We start from the raw sequence: 20736 nt of genomic DNA on the forward strand, positions 1-20736 counted from the left end.
AGGTTTGAAAGTGGTTAAATTGAAAACAACTTAATTTAAGCCAGATATATTATAACAAATAAAAACAAAACAACAGTGCAGACAAATTATTACATTGATTATTACAATGGAAAACACAAAAAAAAAATACTGATGCACACAAATGATTAAGTCTATAAACATATAGATACCTGAACATTGCAGAGTGAATTTTAACAAAAACTAAGATTTCCCCTCAGTAAGATTTTGAAGCAAGTTAAAATATAGAGGATATGATATTAATTTCAGACCTGCCAACATTCAAATTTAAAAAATCATGAGGTCCTCGATAAAAATTTTCAGGCCCATAAATACAGATTAGATATAAAAAACAACAAATGAGAATCTTTAAATTTAAGTGACATACTTGTACACATGTTACATGGTCTCTGCTTCAAAATTTATTTAAACAAATTATAGGTTGCAGATTTAATTTAGTTGGACATAATTTAGCGCTGTCGTGTAGTGATCATGCAGGGCCGCAACTAAAAAACATGTAAAATAACATTCTGCTCGTGTAACACTATTATCACTGTTCACAGCCAAATTATTTTTTTTATTGGAAGCAATACACTTCATGTGTTAGTTGTGTTTTTTTGTAGCGACATGTTTCACAATGTCTCCTCTTCCACTATGCGAGATAGAAAAATCAGCACGGCACACGCTACAAAACGCAAAATTGTTTCCTTTACGTGACTCGAGTATTGATGGAAATTCGTTACTGTAAGCTTTCGTATAACTTGTTTTGAAACTTTTACAAACAAAATCTTGGGGCCCGAAAAATCGTGAGGAAACACTATTTTGGCGTGAGGGTGTGAGATGGACCTTAAAATCGTGAGCCTCACACCAAAATCGTGAGAGTTGGCAGGTCTGTAATTTACGAACTAGGCACTTTTTTTTTGCAATTATTCTCAAAATGGTTGTGTAAACATTATATTGTCAATTGGTGTGACATGCTCGCTGAAGTTTTAACACCATGTCTCTAAGGCCTCAATATAAATATTTGTATTTACAATATAATTTTAAACCACAAACACAACAAATCATAAACTATGTAGGAAAAATAAAAGCCTTTATTTACAAGTCAAAAAATCATTAAAGGCAAAACTTCCAGCCCATGAGTCCATGCACCAGAGGAATGGCTTCCCGCTAGAAGGCAGAAAATAACAGGCAGCCTGTTCGAGTCATGAAGCCTGTTTCGGAGATTCAGACGTGAAGTGCACAATAATAGGAACTGTGAACAAGAGACAGTAAACTGATCAGTACATAATCCTTTAAACTAGCACAAAACACTACAACTAACAGACATTTTAACAGTGAAAACTATACTTTCCTCATGTTCTGCTATTTACATGATTTGATCACAAATATTTATCAATATATTATGAAGTACAGTAAAACCTAGTTTTATCCAGCCCTCAATCTGGATCTCCGGATAATCGGGATCAGATTTATAAACATTTTATTTAATTTTCACATAAAAATGATCATTTATGCAAACAAAGATGGTTACCACATGATAATGTACCTTAACAGTGATTCATTCAAACATCATATGTTTGTAACAGAAGTTGACGAGTTCTTTGTTAAGAATGATGAGAAAAGTTTTTTTATATTTTTTAATGAATTGTAAACAATATAGGGCATTTATACTATATAATTTTGTTACAATACATAGTTATTTATAGCAGTGAACATTAAAACGTTGAAATATTTTTGCTTATTATCCATGTTACCTGGATTATCCTGATTTTCAATTGGTCGCAATTAGACCGGATAAATTAGGTTTAACTGTAACTCAAATAAATTAAACTCAAAACCTATCAACAAAATTCTATTCATTGAGAAAATCTTAATTTTTAATCAGACATTCCATTATAACTGTTCCGCTTCTTGTCCGCTCATAAAGAACTGGAGTCTTTGGCCAATCACAGAACACTTTGCAAACCTACCCAATGACAACACTTTTATAGCGTGAAAACAGACCATGATGCCTTGCCAATTCACCAACAAGACCAATCACGTAATTGTTTTTCCCATGCTCAAAATATATCTGTTGCTCTCTAACTCTTATGCAACTGGCAAAACTATTGCCTGTTTTCACACAAAGAACCATGAATAAAAACTAATAAAAATACGAGAAAATACACAAGAACTTAACTAAGCAAGTAAAAATAATGTAAAAATAACTTTGAACAGTTTGAACAAAGTAAATTCAGTATATTAACAGAAATACTTAAAAACAATAACTAATGAGAAATATGAGCAAAAAATCCATTGTTACACAGGAATACCTATGAAACATAAACTGCTGTTATTTACGTGACTTCAAGAAACCTAACCATAACCAAAACTGAATCAGATAATATCCCATAATAATTATTTCTTTTATATGTTTTATATGCTGGGCAGGTAAGGGCCTGCAATAATACAGGACCGATAGTAAAATTTAAGGACATTTAAGGCCCTCTTCCGCAGTAAATACCAAATTGAAAATGTCCCGCCTGAAACAGGGATCACATGGATGTAATAATGGGACAGACACTCACAGGAGCCTGCTGCCCTACACGAGGGACACACCCGTCGCTCCGGCGAGACCGCCAAACGCGCGAGGGGAGACGAGATGGGGGTGTGGAGCAGGGATGGAATGTACAGGTGGAGGAAGGGAATGGGAGTACCCCGAGAAAACCCACAGGCCACGGCAACATCCTGGTTCGACTCTGCTGGGAAGAAATCCCGGACCACCCTGGCGGGAGGCGAGTGTCCTAACCACTCAACCACCGCGCCTCTTCAAACATTAAATGAAGGACTTTATGTAAGTTTTTGGACATATGCCATTGCTAAGAACTTTTTCTGTTAAAGAAAAACTAAAAAATAAAAATAAAGAAATAAATTAATAAAAATACCTAAAAAAAGACAAAAAACACAAAATTAAGCAAAAAATTGCTGTTGTCTGTTATGGTAAAATTATTGTGTTCGTTTCGTCTTTTCGTTTTGTCGTGTTTTTGTCTCGTTTCAACTGTTGTGCTGAATTATTTTGGGTTCAATATTTTTGTGTTGTCATCATTTGTGGTGGTTTTTTATTGTTCTATTCTGTTTTGGAAAACTACTGTGTTTGTTTCGTCTTTTCGTTTTGTCGTGTTTTTGTTTCGTTTCAACCATTGTGCTGAATTTTTTTGGGTTCAATATTTTTGTGTCGTCATCATTTGTGGGTTTTTTTTTCGTTCTCTTAGTATATTTTTCTTTGTTTGTTGACCATATTCTTGATACGGAATATTTTGTGGTGTTTATATCCTTGTTGACAACAGCAATTTTTTTGCCTAATTGTGTGTTTTTTTTGTCTTTTTTTTCCGGGTATTTTTATTTATTTATTTCTTTATTTTTAGTTTTTAGTTTTTCTTCAACAGAAAAAGTTCTTAGCAATGGCGTATGTATGTCCAAAAAACTTAAATCAAGTCATGCACTCCCATTGCACAAATCTTTCAAAGATAACATTAGATGGAGGACTCCGGAAGGATATCGAGGAGGGTGCACTCAGCTCGCCGGACCGCTGACCTGTGACGCCGATGAGCACGAGGGCGATGACCCCCGCCAGCAGCGCCCTCGTCTTGAGGTGCTGCATCCACGCTCGCCTGCGCACGCGCGTCGCCGCCACGTGGAAGTCGGCGCTGGCCAGGTTCAGCCTCTCCGAGGCCTCCTGCAGGTCCTCGAGGCGGTCGCCCCGCGCCAGCACCTTGCCCAGGTTCGCCTGCATCACCTTGGTGACCTCTGCCACCTGGGCCCGCACCCTGGACACCAGGTTCGATGCTCACGTCACGGCACGCTCACCTCGGATAAACATCCATGTTAACACCGTGTTCAATACTCATGTGATGTCCCAGCACGCCGACCTCGGATAAACATCCAGTTTAATAAAGGTCCCAGCGCACAGTAACTAACGCCTTCCGCCGCATGAAGATCAAGGGACAACACCACTCATCCTGGATACGGGAAGGGTATTTTCCGCAAAGTGAAAAATCCCCGTCCCGCCCGGACGCACTAGCCGCAAGTTCGAATCGCTGGGCCAACAGAACGGACTAGAAGATAAAAAAACTTTTTTTAATTTAAAAACATTATTTCGGACTTGCGCCGTTGCTGGTTTACGCTGCACGTCGCAAGAGAAAACGGACAAGCCGGAGTCGAAATGTTAAATGCATAGATAGCAGCACAGAGAATTCCATGGAAAGGTTTGATTGCGCGTGATGACGGGAACCAATCGTCGGTTCCCGAAACATCGCAACGTCAGTGTCTCAGGGAAACCCACTGTGTTCATCGGTGCTGTCGTTGCTGTGTTACCAGAACGTGTGTTGTTCCATCGCCGGTTTCGCAAATACGTCCCTGTATTGTTGTCGTGCTGTCTGGATTATCTGTTTCGAATTATTGTAGGATTTCTCTGTTTGTCGCTGTGTTGTCCAAGGCTGTTGTTTGTTACGTACTTACTGTTCTTGTTGCAACTGCCTCGTCATTGTTAGCCCGCTGTGTTCGTCTGTGCTGTGATGTTATTCAGACTAATTTCTTCCATGAAATTCTCTCTGTTGACATAAGCTGATTTTAGCTTGTTTGTTTGCTTGCTTGATTAAGTATTTGTATTTCTTTGTCTGTTTTTCAGGTTACGAATATGAAATAACATACCGTGTAAACTAGCAATGTCCAAAATCACAAAAAAAAAAAAAAAAATCATTCTTCCCCCATTGCAAGACAGAAACTTACGTCTTAATTTTATCATTCTCAGTATGCACAGCAGCTGGCTTAGGATAAGACGATGGTCCCCTGCAACAACAATAAAAAACCACGAATTAACATTTTCGCAAAGTTTTCAATTGGAGAATATAGAACTTTCTTAAATATGATGCACATCAAAATTTTGGCACCAAATCATTAACTCACCATCCTACAAGACTAAAATTCAAGCATTTGATGCTTTAAATTTTCACCAATGAAGTAGTATAATGTACTTAGGAAAACAGAACCCATTGGCCTTAACTCAGTTTACTATGTCACGTGATGAAGTTTACCAAATTATTTTGGGTTTACGATTTAGTTTTTGAACATATGTACATACTTACTTACAAATCAAATTTTGAAACAGTAGCAGTTGATAAAAAAATTTTGCAGCATTTGTTAAAGCTCACGTAAAATTGAATTCATTAAGAATTTTTCAGGAACCCTTTATTGCATACCTTTATTTTCTGATTAATTTTTTTAGTGACCACATTTTTAAGTCAATAATATCTATGATTTCATCAAACAAATAAACTGCTTCTACTTAAGGCCTTTTTACATTTGTTTAGAAATGTTTTCTGCTCTTATGTGCTTGCTGTCTTCTCTACTAAGCATACCCCACAGTCATGCATGGTTAAATATGAAGTAATCAAGTAAAGGATCGAGATAACCGAATCCAGATTTCAAACACAGATAAACTACATAGGGTTACATTTCCAAACCAGGAGGGTAAACCTTCAGTCTTAGAAGTTAACCAGTTCGTAAGCACCGAAGTTCATCTCTGAAACATGATTCCACTTTATCTGTTTAACAAATTACTCACTGTAAGATAAAATCATCATCGCTGCCGCTTCTGTGACCAAGAAGATCTTCCTGAAATATAATAATAAATACCATTAGTACATGAAAAAGTTGTAACTAACTAATGACCTCAAAACATTCTGGGAAGTGGCTGAGTTAGAATCACAGATATCTCTTTAAACAACAAATAAAAGACTTCTTGATTAGGAGCATCTGCAGAATTTAATTTGGTAGGAAGGGGGAATAGAACCACTTTGACCGCTGTTTGCCTTTCAATGTTTTTCCTTTTGTTGGTGGGATATATATATGCCCCTGTTCTTTATTAGTAATTATTTACGTTCTGTCGATGAGTGTGTTATAATCAATAAATATATGCATGTGTAACCAGCTACACTCACTTGAACACAGGAACAAAGGAAAATATAGTGCGTAATATTGGTAACAGAGAAAAACACAAAATAGCTTCGTGAAAATGACTATGTACGAATGATAGTGAGTTTTGGAGCGATAGTAGTCGTCGTGGTGCGAGTTGGAGTGAAGTATGGTAATAAGTGGAGTAAATACATACAAAATAAGTATTTTGTAGGTAGTAAGATATTTATTGGATAAGTGTTATATTGAATGTATTAGACACGAAAGAAGAGCAAAGTCATGTTTATACATATTGAATTATTATAATGGTAGAGAAAGAACGTGGGATTACGATTGAAGTAGTGACCAGGAAAGCGACGGTTTCGCGATACAGAATGAATTCAATGGAGAAATGGCAATTTCTTGGAGTTAATTTGATATGTACATAAGAACTATTGACATCAAACTATTATTGCCATAAAGCCAAGAAAGGTAAGTAGTTTTTAATGGTTTTCCTATAGGTTAGTTATGCAACTGAAGTGATAAATACAAAGTGCAAGTTTTGGTGAGTTTTGGTAAGCTAATAAAAAAAACTTACAGGTTTACATCACAATATGGTAGGGATATTGATGAAGTCATTAACAAGACTGTGCTGAAGTAATTACTACTTGCACGTTTTTACGTTACAAGCCTGGGAGTGGGCATTTTGGATTCACATGGTTGTTTTGCACAAGATATTAAGAAAATTAAATTAGAGTACTGAATATATTTTTGGAATAGAGTTCTATACTACAATAGGTACAGCTGAAGTATACTTAATAATACCTGAGAAATTTAAATCATAGTAAAAAAAAAATGAATTAAAATATACAAATGTGGTATTGTAAAATATACTAAACCAGGTTGGTCTGTAGTATACAAAACAATACCGTAAATATTATATACGAACAGTTTGTGTTAAGTACTAGGCTAGGTAGGACTACAGAATACTTTACTAATAACCAGGGCATTAAAATCGATTTGAAAATGAATTAAATTATAAAATGTGGTATCGCAAAATATACAAAACCAGGTGGAATTATAGTAAACAATGTGATACAGTGGGACATATATATATATTTGGTATCATGTCATATACCTGAATAGTTAGGGCTGTAGTGTAGAATAAGATGGGGGAAACACACAGACCATCGGTGATGATGAAGGAGCTGGGATGGGACACGCTGCAAGAAAGGAGGAAGGTGGAAAGGCTGGTGAGAATGCATAAGGTAATTCGTGGGGGGGAGGGGGGCTGGTGAAAGCTGGGAGCTAGGTTGAACAGAGGGCTGTATCGAGGAAGGAGGGATCATGAGTGGAAGATTCAGAGGGAATGGAGACGGACAGAGAGAGGAAGACAGTTATTCCTTGTGAAGATGGGGCTAGAGTGGAACGAGCTTGAGGGGAGGACACTGGATCTGGGAGGAGGGAAGGACTTATGAAGGTGGCTCCAGAGGGGAAAGGAGTGAGGGTAGTTGGGGGGTGGGAACTCCTTGCCACCGGGCGCATGCCCAATTGCAGATGTAAATTATTATTATTAGCCGAAAGTTAATTCATTTATAAAACGTATTTTGTGCAAAACAATGCATGTGAATCCTCCCAGCACAAAACCCCCATGTCCTGCTGTTGTCCCGTAAGAAAATTGGGGTGATAATGACGTCAACGCCGCCAGTGTTGGTGACGTCATCAATATTGTTATGGTATCGGGATATAGAATACTCCCGATTTGCTAACAAATAGTACAATACATTCAGAAAATAATTCAAATCAAGGTTCAAAATTTTTAACAAATGTATCTTTAAGAAGGAAAAAAAACACACAACTACCGAAGAGTAACTTAACAGTTGTTTCGGATTAGAATTTAGTAGGCCTTATTAAATTACATACTGCAAAAAAACATCACGAATTGTATAATTCTAAATAAATTGTCTTCAAAACAGCGAATCCAGCACAAATGAGGTTAGAACTCGGGAAAGTTGAAATAAAATTAACTTACAGTCTCTTCTAATTTTGTATTGCTGGCATCTTCAAATGAAAACGACCTCTTAAATTTTGGTGGCATTCTAAGAGCACAGTTAGTTTCCTTGAAGTAAGTTTCAAATATTTAGTTTAATAACCCTGTTGACCAACAAACGCAGAAAACAGAAACCACCATTTTTTTCTCGTAAGCTGTGTACCACTATAGTAACAACTTTTTACCACTGTTTTCATCATGTTGACCAACATCACAACACATAGGAACTGCGACATTTGGCCAACAGATAACCAATGTGTTCTCATCTTTGGTGCCCTAAAATATATATTATAAAAACATAAATTACATTTTCTCACCGTAGTACGTAATATGTACTAAGAACTACATTACTCAGAAACCATAATATTTCATTTACTTATATCTCGGGGTTATGTACCTTTTTTTTTTTTTGGTTTGCGGATTACCAAGAGAACTGTCAAAATCAGCTGATGTTAACAATGAAACCCATGCGTCCGTTTACGTATGATATTCTATCATACACGCAATTTCATTATAATTATTTATTTATAAGTTTACACGGTGTTCATTTTGGTTTATTACTTGTGCACTATAAGACACTAAGTTTTACTTCAATATCTACATACAAACCTGTACACACAAAAAGATATAATATATGCCATAAACGAAATTAACCTATGCTATTTTTTTAAGCTCTACAATCATTCAAATGTGTAAACCACGAGACGTGTTGACAGTTTTACTTACAAATAATCCATTAACTTTTCAAGAGACGTCGACATGCACTATACCTACCGTAAAAATGTGTTAGATGATAATTCGTTACCTACCAATTATAATTTACAAAATATCAGCAATCTGACAAATAAAACATATACATACACTGAGCAAGTTTTGTTTGAAATTCATAACTACAGTAGGTTAGGTATAGAACTATACATACATAAAACATGCACAAATTTGTTTCACATACCTATCTCACAAGCAAAGTCCTGATGTTCAGACTGTAGTCCAAAAGCATATCATAAGTCCATTACCCATCACATAAGTACATGTTTACCAAGCAGGATGGGTGGGTTATTGAGCATCCAGAGATTAATTTATTTCGTTTCTACTTACACTCATCTCGTACATTCTGTGATCGCGTACTGCCGTACCAGACTATTATAAATGTTGGGTAATTTTAATAAATATATTCGTTTAAAAACAAGTGACTCACAAGCCAAAACTCTTATGTCCACAGCTTGGAATTTCCGCGGAGCACAACGGAAACAGACTAATACATTTCGCCGCAAGAGATGCCGATATCATTCTCTCTTCTCATTGGTCTAGCGAGCCCACGGAAATCCTGCTAGAGCGGTGTTCACAGGAAGACAGCTGTATTCAATTCACAATTTTTATAAGGCTTAAATAATGTATAGACCAAATAATAAAAGGCGCTATCATGTTCGAAAATAGTCGTCGCCATGGAGGTAAGAAGTAATACTTCCATGGTCGTTACTTTGTTACTAAAGCATTTGCAGTAACTGAGTCTTGCCGTGATCGCTAATGCGTTCTCTCATGTGACGAGAATCGTGGATTCGATTCTAATATCTGAAAATAACACAAATTAATAAGCACCGAATGGGTGCCCAAATGGACCTACACAGTTTTGGCGTTCATTTTTTTTTTCTTCCGAAAGCGGCAGTAGTGAAGAATGTCAGAAAAATTAACTCCAAAGGAATGCAAAAGGGGGAAATGAGCATGACGTCGAGACACCAGTCCAATATTTTTTTTCTCTCTCCAAGAAAGTTTGAATTTTTCGAGTTAAAAATATCACCAGTTAGGCATAGTCGATAGCAATTAGTACCTAGTTATTTCTTCATATACGATTAGTTATGCAGAGCGTTCCATTACTCAACAACAAACCAAGACCAGTTGATAGGCCAATCAATCACGATGCTGAATCAACAACACAAATTCAAGAAATTTTGTAGTTTTCTAGTTAGAGCCATTTTTTCAAAAGTTTTCAAATCACTACTCTGCACCAAATTAGTAGATACGGTGACTAAAATGTATTGCTACGCAGTCATAAATAACTCTACGATAAAATAAAAATTAAAAATAAAATCATACATTGGGAAACAATTATTTGAAAGACTTATGCGGAAAAAAATTTAATCGGGTAAATTAATCGTGTTAAGCTGTAAAAAAAAAAATTGCAAACTTAGTAAGTTATTTGCTTTAATAAGCCCTCCCCCCGAAGTTGGAAAAAAAAATTGCAACTATCAGTGAAAGAAGTAAGTTATGCTGAGAGATGCGTGGTGACTGTTAATTTGCCGGAAATTTCATCAGTTCGAGAAGCCGCTTCGTCTTCGGTTACTTCTGTAAAGTCCATATATCTGTGTGTCAATGTCAGTAGCAATGTAAGGTTTTTTGAATAGGTACACTTGTTCAAAAATTTTTTTTTTTTTTTTAACGCTCATATACTCCAAAAGAAATTCCTGTATGCGCCACTGAATTTTACTTTTACTAATTAAAAACCAAAATAATTTAATTTTAAAACAACACGAAGTAATTATATTCGTAACTTACATTTACAATAAAATTTTGCTACTGGACATTACTACTTGCTGTGCTCATAATTCCGTTTCTCAACTTATGAAAAATTAGGAGAAAAAAAATCAGAAAGTAATTTCGATCCGCAATGATGCAAGTTCAAATCAATCTTGCTTTATTCAGAATTATTAGAATACCGGCTGAGCTACCGATAGCAAAGTGAGAACAACAGTTTCACGCGCAGCCGCTAGATAGCTCTGCCTGCTCTGAGCAGCAATATACTGGCACACGTGGGCGAATGGAACTGGCTCTGAAAAGAAGAGACAGAGGAGCACTCTTGAATTTTTTTTTTTTTTTTTTAGGGAGGATAAGGTGATACAATACAATAAACCCGTCCGTGTGTGACGTCACGTGGATGTTCCGTGGTCTCGCGAAGGCACACCCAAAAAAAAAGAAAAAAAGAAAAAAAAGGGGCGGGTCCGAGGAGGTAAATAAACATATTTTGTCCCGCTATATTATTTTTTTTTTCAAGAACACCGCGACAGGCTGTTTCTCTCGCACTCCGAGGTACAACCACGCGAAAACCACAACTCGACCCGGTCGGTAAATCAGCGGATCACGCTGCGTACATCTTTCCTCCTACCTTCCCCTCCTTCGCGTTTGCACGTGTCTTCCTATCTTCTCCCCCTTCCCCCCCGCGGAGTCACGTGGAGGGGGTCAGGAGGGGGGGGGGGTCCCGGCTGTGATTGCCTCTCCCCACCTCTGCCGCGCATGCGCGCTCGCCCCAGCGAAAGTCTGCGGCGCAACTACACGGACGTACGTGCGCGAAGCCACGATAGTTTTCCTACCGCGGTGTTTGGCGTCGGCCGGTCATTCGTCGCACGATCGTCGACGCGCGCGGACGCCTGAAGTGGGAGGGGACGTCTCGCGAAAACAGAAACGGATACAAGTTTTTTAATATTTATGTTTATTTTCAAAGGAAGTTGAGACGTCGACCTGTGCGTGCCCCGCGTTGTGAGTGAATCGTTATTTTATTTTATTTTTTTAAAATAAATACAGACTCCACTCGCGAAGTGTGCTCGCCCGCGGAAGCCCTCTCCCAAGACGGCTACCCTCGTGACGTCAGCGGGCCCCTGGGAGGAGGACTTGTACTACTCTTCCAGCGACACGGAAGGCAGCGATATCTCGTGGTGCGCGCGCAACCCACGGCCTTATCAAGCATGCTATGCGGCCAATCGCGCTGCAGCAGCCGCCATGGAATCGCCCCAGATGTATGATAGCGTGCACCCGGGCGTCGTACCGCACGAGGCGCCGGCCGCGAAGAAGCCAGCCGCGCTGAGCAACAACAACAACAGCCTGTCGGCCGTGAACAACAACAACAACAGCAGCAGCGCGGTCGCGAAGCCGCCGGGCCTGCTGAAGCAGCACTTCCACCCGGCCGACCTGGCAGACCTCAACAGCCCGGAGATCTCGCTGGACCTGCAGAACCTCATCGAGGACAGCCAGTTCGACCAGGGCCTGTTCACGGAGATCCTGAACGGGCCGAAGACCCACTCGCACCATCACCACCATCACCCTCACGCGCCAGTGCCGCACCCGCAGGCGAGGCCCGGCGCGACGGCTCCCCTGCTCGGCTCCAGCTACCCCAGGACCACCTTGGCGTACATGCCCCACCCCGTGCACTCCGCCTCCGCGTACAACAACAACCCCGCCGCCCCCAACAACAACTCCAACTCCTCCCTGTCGTCGGACAACTCCTCGGCGTCTTCGGGCAGCCTGCCCAGCATCAAGGAGGAGCCCGTCGACCCGTCAGACTTCCGCACGGCGTGCCAGCAGGGCGGCGGTGCGGCGGCGGCGGCCGTGGCGGTCCCGGTGCCCTACTCCGCCGCCTTCTCGCCGCCCCACGCGCCCGGCGGCGGCAGCTTCGTGTCCAACGGCTCCGGGTCCACGTTCACCACCCTGACGCCGTCTTCCGTGCCGGGCGCCGCGCACCCGCACTCGCTGCTCGCGGGGCTGGGCAAGGCGGCGGCGTCGGCGGCGGCCAAGGCGGGGGCGGCGTCGCTGCACCACCAACACCAGCACCACCACCACGCCTCGCACCACGGCCGCAAGAGCTCCAAGTCGGTGGACAAGGCGAGCGACGAGTACCGGCGGCGGCGCGAGCGCAACAACATCGCGGTGCGCAAGTCGCGCGAGAAGGCCAAGCTGCGGTCCCGCGAGACGGAGGAGAAGGTGAAGGTGCTGATGAAGGAGAACGAGCGGCTGCAGAGGCGCATCGACGCCCTCACCGAGGAGCTGGGCGTCATGAGGAACCTGTTCGACAACCTGGGCATGGTGCCCGAGCAGATACACCGCGAGCTCAGCAAGCACCTCAACGCCTACCAGCAGCACCAGCAGGGCCTCTGAGAGTGCGCGCGCTCTCCCCTGTCCTTCAAGTCAACACGAGGGTTGTGAACAAAACTGTGTAGTGTGGTACCGATGCTTTAGGAACGGACGAACCGGGGCGCCCCCCCGCGATGCTCACGGAAAAGCGATGGACGTTTTTTTCCTACGACGTTGAAGGTAGTGTGTGGCTTAGGTTTCTTTTGAATTGAGTTGTGTGTGCGTGTGTGTCGAAGCACTCCATCCTATTGCTGTGGTGAGTTTTTTTTTGTTTTGTTTCTTTGATTGAGTTGTTGATTCGTTTCTGACTTTTGCTTCTGAAAGTACTAGTACCTTATAGACGGCATAAGTGCTCATATTAGGTAAATGCCAATGGAGTTGTTTTTTTTAATAATGTTTTTTTTTGTATTTTTACTATATAAATTCGATATTAGTCTCTTCGGGTTGCAATTCTCAATTTCTATCATTGATAAAACTATACAAAAAAAAGCTCAGCAGGCAAATAATAATGCAAGCAAACTTTTTAACTGAGTGGCTTACTATAGGCCTAGCTGATTGTTTTATTGGACTACCGGGGGCTTAACAGTTGAAATCTCTTGTGTGTTTTGACAATTATTATTCTTGCACGTAATTTGAAGGTGCCTTTCTTAGTTTTGCATAGACTTTAGAGCTATGTAGTTGTGTTAACATAACTATCATGCTGTTATTCAATTAACGGAAAAGCGAAGCGTGTACGCATGGCTCAAAAATTTCTTATGCCTACCATAAATATTTAATGAAGGTGCCTTTGCTTTATTATTTATTTGCAGAAATAGCTAGGGCATATTAAATTAAAGGTTGGTTGAAATTTTTTTGCTAATTTATACCTTGGAACATTAAGACAAATTAATCATTGTTAATATTGTGTGCTATGGTTTTTAAACATTTCTTTAAGTTCGAATGAAAGCTGGGTGTGATCAAATATTTTTTTTAAATCCATGCAGTTTTAGCATAAACGTTCTTGGAAATTTTCCAAGGTTATTGGTATACACTTGGCCTGTATGTAATGTTTAGCTTGTTCAGTGTTTTGCTAATAAACAATGTTAGGTACAGGCCTGATTATGTGTATTTTTTTTGTCTTTCGAGATGGCAATGTGCAATTATGATTATTTTTATACCAGGTAGTACATACGTAATGCAGTATCTGCATGTTTGCTGCCAAATTTGGTGAAGTCTTTAAAAAAAAACACTTGCTGATTCTGAGCCCCAGTTTAAAAAAAAAAATTGAAACAATTGCGATGTAAATATGAATGAGCTTGTGTTATGGAAACTTCTACACACTCCAGGTATTGTTTAAATTATACCCATTGTATGGGGGAGTTTTGCAATCTTTTCTTTCTTGTTTTATCATCACACATCATGCACTTTCCAGTGTTGGCTTGATGAAAAAGACACTTCCTTCGTCCAGGCTGGTTCTGATGATGATTACTGCCTTGGCAAAGAGTACGGCTTGCAAAAGAATCTCAAAACAATTTTAAAGTCACAAATTGAAATTAAATATTTTATACCTTTAATTTAGAAATTAATTTTTAGTGTAATCTTATGAATAATTATCACCATAGTGACTTAATTTTAAAGTTAAGGTAGTAAAGTTCTGTGAAATTTTTCTTTGATATTTGTTTAGTTAATATTAGGAGAAAACAATAACGATGTTGATTGACAACGCGTATAAGTGTTTACACACACGCATAATTTATGTCAAGAAAAACTGGTTTAATATAAACAGAAATGATAGAGAAATAATATTTGATACAAACTCGTGGATGCTAGTTCAAAAAGCCTTTGCAGCAGTCATTTATAGTCAGATTCAGTTTGTATGTGTTAGGAATTAACACGTGAATGTGGTACTTTAAGCCATTTTTGATTATGGCAGACTCCTGTATACTAGAACTTAGACCAGTTCGTTTGTAAATTTCGAAGTGAGATACATATCTTGTATTTATATTAAGAAGAGTATTTATTATTGGCAAATTTGTAATTTTACAACATGAACTATGTATGTATTATATATTTGGACTGTATTGAAGTGTTGTATGATAGCAGTTAAGAGTGTTAATGTTAAATATATATTTTGATAAAAAATTAAAATATATTTATTTTAGCCTTACTTGTTTTGTTTACTGTTTTGACCCAATTTCATCACTTCTCTTTACTAGTTACCATTTTAAATAGTGAAGTAAGCGTAAATTATATAGTCTATAGAAAACTTTCCACAGACAGTATTTGTACTGCATAAGTTTTAATTCTTGAAATTAGTATGGGCGACAAGTAATTTAAGGTTAAATTTATTTGTTTGTTGTCCTGGTTCATAAACAGGTGGAAAATTTAATGATGATCATACATTCATACAAAGAGAAATATATATTGTCTTTATCCTTTACTGAACAAAATTCCTTTTTAAAGGAGCAATAAGATATTAGCACTCATCTTAATTACCACGAAAGGAAGCCGAATAATTCCCCCCCCCCCCCCCCCCCCCCGAAATGATAAACAGTGGTGTTGGTAATTGGAGAGTAATTTAAGGGCGTACCCAGAATTTATTTGAGGGGAGGGGGGTAATTTTTTTCACTTTTTTTTTTTCACTGGAAATACACGCGATTCATTTGTGTGTCTCGAACAACTGATCACGAAAGCAAAACAGTTCTCTTTCCGACCATCGCTCTGTGGACTCTGCCCCGCCCATCTGGTAACGTGAACATGTTAGTCACGAATGTTCTTGATAGTTCCGAAGGTCGACGTGCTGTTTTTGCCTGGAAGCGTTTTGAAAAGGATTTTTGTTTTGTAGGATTTGGGGGAGGGCCTTATACAGGCGGAGCTTTCATCCCCTATTAAACTGAAAATAAATAAAACGAGAAGCAAGTAGTTAAAAAAAATTTTAATAAATTATATTTTTAATTTATTTTATTGTTTTTTATTTTATGGCATCTATCAAAGATGCTGAAGTCAGAAAATTGGCCCCCTCCCCATTTATGTTTTGAGCTATTTCTCTCTCTCTCTCTCTCTCTCTCTCCCGCCCCCCCCCCCTTTTCTCTCTATCTCTCTCTCTCTCTCTCTCCACATGTCTCACTGTTCCAAGATCGCTGCTGTTTCCGATACACTCTGCGACATACGCAGAGCTCGTAAATATGTTTCGCGCCTTGCGTGTGGGGATCGAACCCGCAACCCTCAGCACGCGCCTTAGCGATCACGTGCCTTAGAGTTGGCAATGCGGCACGTACAGTTACAAGTTAAACGTAACTGGATCATTCTCACAGACAACGATCAAACCATCACGCCACAAAACTTAACATACAATTTTTTTTTTATTCTTGCCCTCTTGAAAACCCAAATTTATAAGGAAAATTAAATGTTTTCATTTCATTAGCCCAAATATTTATTTGGTATAATTTTTATTTCAGTAATTCCCATAAATTTTTGTATTCATTGTGTGTGCCGTCTACAGTGACAAAAAAAAAATTTGTTTTGCAAAAGTAAAAATGTTAAGTGATGATAAAAATGTATACCTATAAATATTTTTTAATTGACGAGGGGTGATCGCTCACTTCACAAGGAATCAGCCACGCATTGATTCATTCCTCTACAAATTCCAGCTGAATCCTGGATTCATTTCGGAAAAAGGTACCATAGTTACATTACCGTACCATAAAAATTGGGTAACTCACACACTTGTCGGTGTGTACGTTTAAGGTGCACTATGCGTGCATAACGTAGAAATTGGTTTTTAAATTTCAAGGCGTCCTAGACTTGGCAATATATTCTGATGTGATGGAGATATAAATCGCCACATTGAAGGTGCCTTAAAATAAAAACCAGAGTGAAGTTGTAGCTGTAGGTTAAGTTGCATCAATATTCTACAATTAAGTTAAACTGATACACACCCTGTATTCATTAATATTTTATTTTAATCTAAGGTTAAGTTGCTTCAATATTTAACAATTGAGGTAGGCCTGTATTGCACCAACGTCTTTCGTCAAGTTACCCAATTTTTATGGTACGGTATTGTAACTATGGTACTTCTTCGGAAATGAATCCAGGATATTAAGCTAACTTATCCTCAGTCAGGGCAGCCACCTTATGATTCGGCTGTCATATCACCACTGTACGAAATACAAATGAACAACACTAAATTTACGGAGATTTCGTAATCCTAAACTATAACTAACTAAAAAAAAAAAGGTGAAATAGCACTCCTTTACACAAAAAAAGATCGTGGTCACAAGAAAGAGATATTCAGCAAAAAAAAATGAGGAGTACTTCTGAGTTCGCCAGTCCAACAAGTAAGTATACTTTTATTACTGTTCACTCACGAACTCGCGGCAAATATTCACAAAATCTCCTTCAGATGTGAAATGAATATTGTGCAGGACAACCCAGTCATGGATTTGAAGGAGAAAAAAAAATTAGCACAATTAAATTATGTCACCTTGGGTATTGTGTTACAGCAAATATGAACAAATATAAGAAAAATTACTTTTGAAAAAATACTAATGATGTTAGCGCGCAATCTAAACTGCAATATATGTGATACTTTTGAGAAAAGATTAATTACTCTGAAAATGTTTTAAATGGTTTAGAGAAGCATTAGAAAAAAAATCGTGATAAAATAAAAGATTGACCGCAAGAAAGAGAGATGCAGAGGAGGTCTAATTTTTTTTTTACGAAGTCCAAGTATAATTTTAACATAACGCATATTTAGTGCCGGCGCAGAAAACTAATTGCAACGGTGATTTCGACAAAAAATTATAGAAAAACGTAAGCTTGCTTGCAACAGTGTATATTGATGCTTTTATTTTAATTGCCTTATAGATAATATTTAAAAAAAATATGTCTCCTCCAATTAGTATAATGTATCTTTGGGTCTGAAACCCAAAAATAATACGAAACATTATTAAAATGTTTTCATACCTATATATTTTTTATGGTAAACAGTATAGTATACACGTTTTAGTACATGTAAGTATGCATATGGAATCGGTAAGCATTATTTAGTTTATTCTTATTTATGAGATTTTCATTTTCAGAAATCGCAAAACTCTAGTATCCTATTTATTTTGTAGCATTTTAACGTGAATGCTATAAATTATACAGGAGTGTGTTCTAAAATTTAATATGTTTAACTTGTATTACAAATTTTTTTACGGTGTATATGCATACAAAATGTAAACACTTCGAAATGCTTTCCAGCTTAATTTGTGTATACCCATAAGCAATGTAAATAATAAGTGCCTAAAGAACCAAGATTTCAACAGAAAATAAGTGCCTTAGTTTTGCGAAGACAAAACGTTTTCAGCAAATTCAGCACGAGGAAAGTATTGTCATAGTAATACTAAGAGGCAGATCAAATACACTTTGTAAAATCTTTTCCTGTAATAATCATATTGTACGTGTTATAACAGGAAGCTAATGCTCAGGATAAATTAAAGTGATAACACGTAAGTGTACATATGTTCGCTAATGAAAACAAACACTTTCTGTACATACTGCAATTAAACCGTAATACTGTTAATCAAAATAATACCATAATATTATTAATTAAAGTTTAATGTTCATGGCAGCAGATAAATTAGGACACGCAGTTCTTGCAATAGTTCATAGCGCTTGTAATAAAACTTTTCTTTGCTCAAAATATTTATAAATAATCTCATCACTCCATGATAAAACAGTTAGTTGGCTGCAATTATTACAATTTTTTTTACTGTATTGTAAATTACTAGGCCTAATATGTAGGGGCATAATTTGGTAGCAGGTCCTAATGTTCACTTAATTTTACAAAAACCCTAAACCTTTTTTAACGTTATTTTAATTGCAATTTCCTTGTGCTTATAACATATATTTTTGGGTGGCTACATTTCACTCTCCTCTTTATGCGGTTATTTATTTCAGGCACCATGTCATTCTAAGAATCGCGTAACATTTGGTAGTATCTTGTTTAGCCAAAATTGTTCATCTTTAAAAAAAAAAGTTCTTTGACCAAAAACATATTTGCTGTCGTAGGCCACGAAATCGCAATCCTGCTTGTTTAAAATGTTAAGTAGAAACCGAGATTTAGTTTGAGATGAATACCGTCTTTTTTTTTTCTTTTTTTTTTAACATCTCGGCATACAGCAGTTGGTAGGAGCAATTTCGTGGATGGAACCTAAATGTGTATTCACGGTGCTGCCATCTGTAATGGATGTCAAGAGAAACTTTATGGAATTAACTGTTTAGTATATTTTAACCAAATTTACAGTATTTCAATAATAATTAGTTGAAAACACATTTTGCGCGTATTTATCACGCTCGGCATTATTTTTTAAGAATTATACGTTGGATATCGTGTCCGAGTTTCGTGTTATAAATGTATTTGGAAAAAAAAATGAGAACACGTTAATTTGCTAGGTACCGAGATTAGATGTTACTAAAACACTCGCTCGGGTGTTTTTTTTTTAATACGCTATGTAGGTACATAATTGATTCCCGAATAAACTGCCAGAAGTAAGTATGTGTTAAAGATAAACCAGACCACGGTGAAACTCGTGCAGTAACTTCGTGTCAGTGTGAAGAAGACTGCAGGTCGCCGCTCTACCACTCTGGTTCTGGGGTAGAGCGTCTGACTTGTGACTTGAAGGACCCGGGTTCGCGCCCCGGCTCCTCCAAGGCGGATTGTCTCAGGCAGATGGTGGCATTTGTTGTCTGATAGGAACACAATCCCTTGCAACAAGTCAGGCTGCCAAAGAGACGGTGGGTGGGAAAAAAAAAAAAATAAACTTCTAGGATGGCTTCCAAATGGGGAACCCGTTTCTTTTCTATGGCTCCCCATCATGCGGAGGCCATACGGGGGTTTCTCCAGGGTCGTGGAGTTTTGCAAAAAATATTTGTTAGTTTTGTATAAGATGATTGTAGCTCAATCTAATTTGATTTTTAATTTGTGTGTAGGCCTGTGGAGATGTATATATTATTTAGTTTTATTTTTTTAGAAATTTTAAGTTATACTTCGTCAGGTGCTCTGAGGGTGACATTTTTGTATGCGAAGGTCTGTGCGCGCACCATGCCTCGGAAGTCTACTGTAGATACTAACTCGGTGAGCGTGTTGGTGTGCCAAATAAATCTTTGTCATTGCAAAACTATTCTTCATATTTTTTATAGTCACAAACAGAAATAACCGCAACTTTATAATTACGTTGTAATCCTGGGTTTACGTAGTAAACTGGCATCACTCTGTTATCTTAGAACAGTTTTAAAATCTCGTGGATTTTTTTTCTGAAGCTGCGCACACTCTATTTGTCGTGAATACTGAGAGACGATCAATGATAAAAAAAAAACTGTCGTATGTTCCATTTTATGACTTCGATAGCAACACAATACGCCTGAGGATGAGCAGTGTTTCATTCCATTCCGTTCCATTCCGTTCCGTAGCGTCGATTTTGCGAGGAATAATGAGCGATTGACTATCGCACGGCCAAACCGCTACACAACAAATATTTGGAGATCACATTTCGTGTTTGACGTAGGCACACAATAAATATAAATATTGGTTTGTTTATAAGCGCATGTAAAATAAATGTAATCGCATGAAAGGGAGGCGCAATAAGGTCTATTGAATTCCCCCCCCCCCCCCCCAAAAAAAATATATATACCTTCTCGGACCAAAAATAACCTACTCCAGATTGCACTTGTCCTTTGACGTCGGTTCTTTTATTTTAAACGAATTAATTTTTACATTTTTGGTGCTACTGTGTTGTGTGTGTAACATTTTAGCTCTCGGAATACGGCATTTGATAGAAGTAATTCCGTGAAGTCGCAAGGAACGGAAATGTGTAACCACTGTCCTGCCATCT

The 20736-nt window shown here is 38.3% G+C and overlaps 2 protein-coding genes across 3 annotated transcripts; one reads left to right on the forward strand and one right to left on the reverse strand.

Annotated features, from left to right (window-relative positions):
- Positions 1-1073: 1073 nt before the first annotated feature.
- Positions 1074-9416, reverse strand: LOC134539203 (vesicle-associated membrane protein 4-like). Of its 2 annotated transcripts, none has more exons than XM_063380985.1 (5): positions 9080-9416; positions 5603-5652; positions 4768-4827; positions 3574-3806; positions 1074-1252 (listed from the first exon to the last, which is right to left on the reverse strand). In XM_063380985.1, exons 1-5 carry the CDS (start codon positions 9092-9094, stop codon positions 1203-1205), a joined length of 408 nt encoding a protein of 135 aa, XP_063237055.1. In that variant the 5' UTR covers positions 9095-9416; the 3' UTR covers positions 1074-1202. The 2 variants fall into 2 exon arrangements, with proteins under 2 accessions (XP_063237055.1, XP_063237054.1); XM_063380984.1 differs by lacking the exon at positions 9080-9416 and adding an exon at positions 7964-8229.
- Positions 9417-11022: 1606 nt separating this feature from the next.
- LOC134539202 (CCAAT/enhancer-binding protein) lies at positions 11023-15027 on the forward strand. Its single transcript, XM_063380983.1, has one exon. The coding sequence runs from the start codon at positions 11753-11755 to the stop codon at positions 12902-12904; it is 1152 nt and encodes a 383-aa protein (XP_063237053.1). The 5' UTR covers positions 11023-11752; the 3' UTR covers positions 12905-15027.
- Positions 15028-20736: the final 5709 nt, after the last annotated feature.

The sequence above is a fragment of the Bacillus rossius genome, chromosome 15 (genome assembly GCF_032445375.1).
Source record: "Bacillus rossius redtenbacheri isolate Brsri chromosome 15, Brsri_v3, whole genome shotgun sequence".
In the NCBI taxonomy this organism is placed as follows: domain Eukaryota; kingdom Metazoa; phylum Arthropoda; class Insecta; order Phasmatodea; family Bacillidae; genus Bacillus; species Bacillus rossius.

Bases quoted from the DNA above. Each gene is read 5' to 3' on its own strand.
- LOC134539202 (XM_063380983.1), top strand. From the start codon at position 11,753: ATGGAATCGCCCCAGATGTATGATAGCGTGCACCCGGGCGTCGTACCG.
- LOC134539203 (XM_063380984.1), bottom strand. From the start codon at position 8,029: ATGCCACCAAAATTTAAGAGGTCGTTTTCATTTGAAGATGCCAGCAAT. The intron at 5,653-7,963 runs GTAAGTTAATTT...ATTATATTTCAG, and splicing joins ATACAAAATTAGAAGAGACT to GAAGATCTTCTTGGTCACAG. The intron at 4,828-5,602 runs GTGAGTAATTTG...TTGTTGTTGCAG, and splicing joins GATGATGATTTTATCTTACA to GGGACCATCGTCTTATCCTA.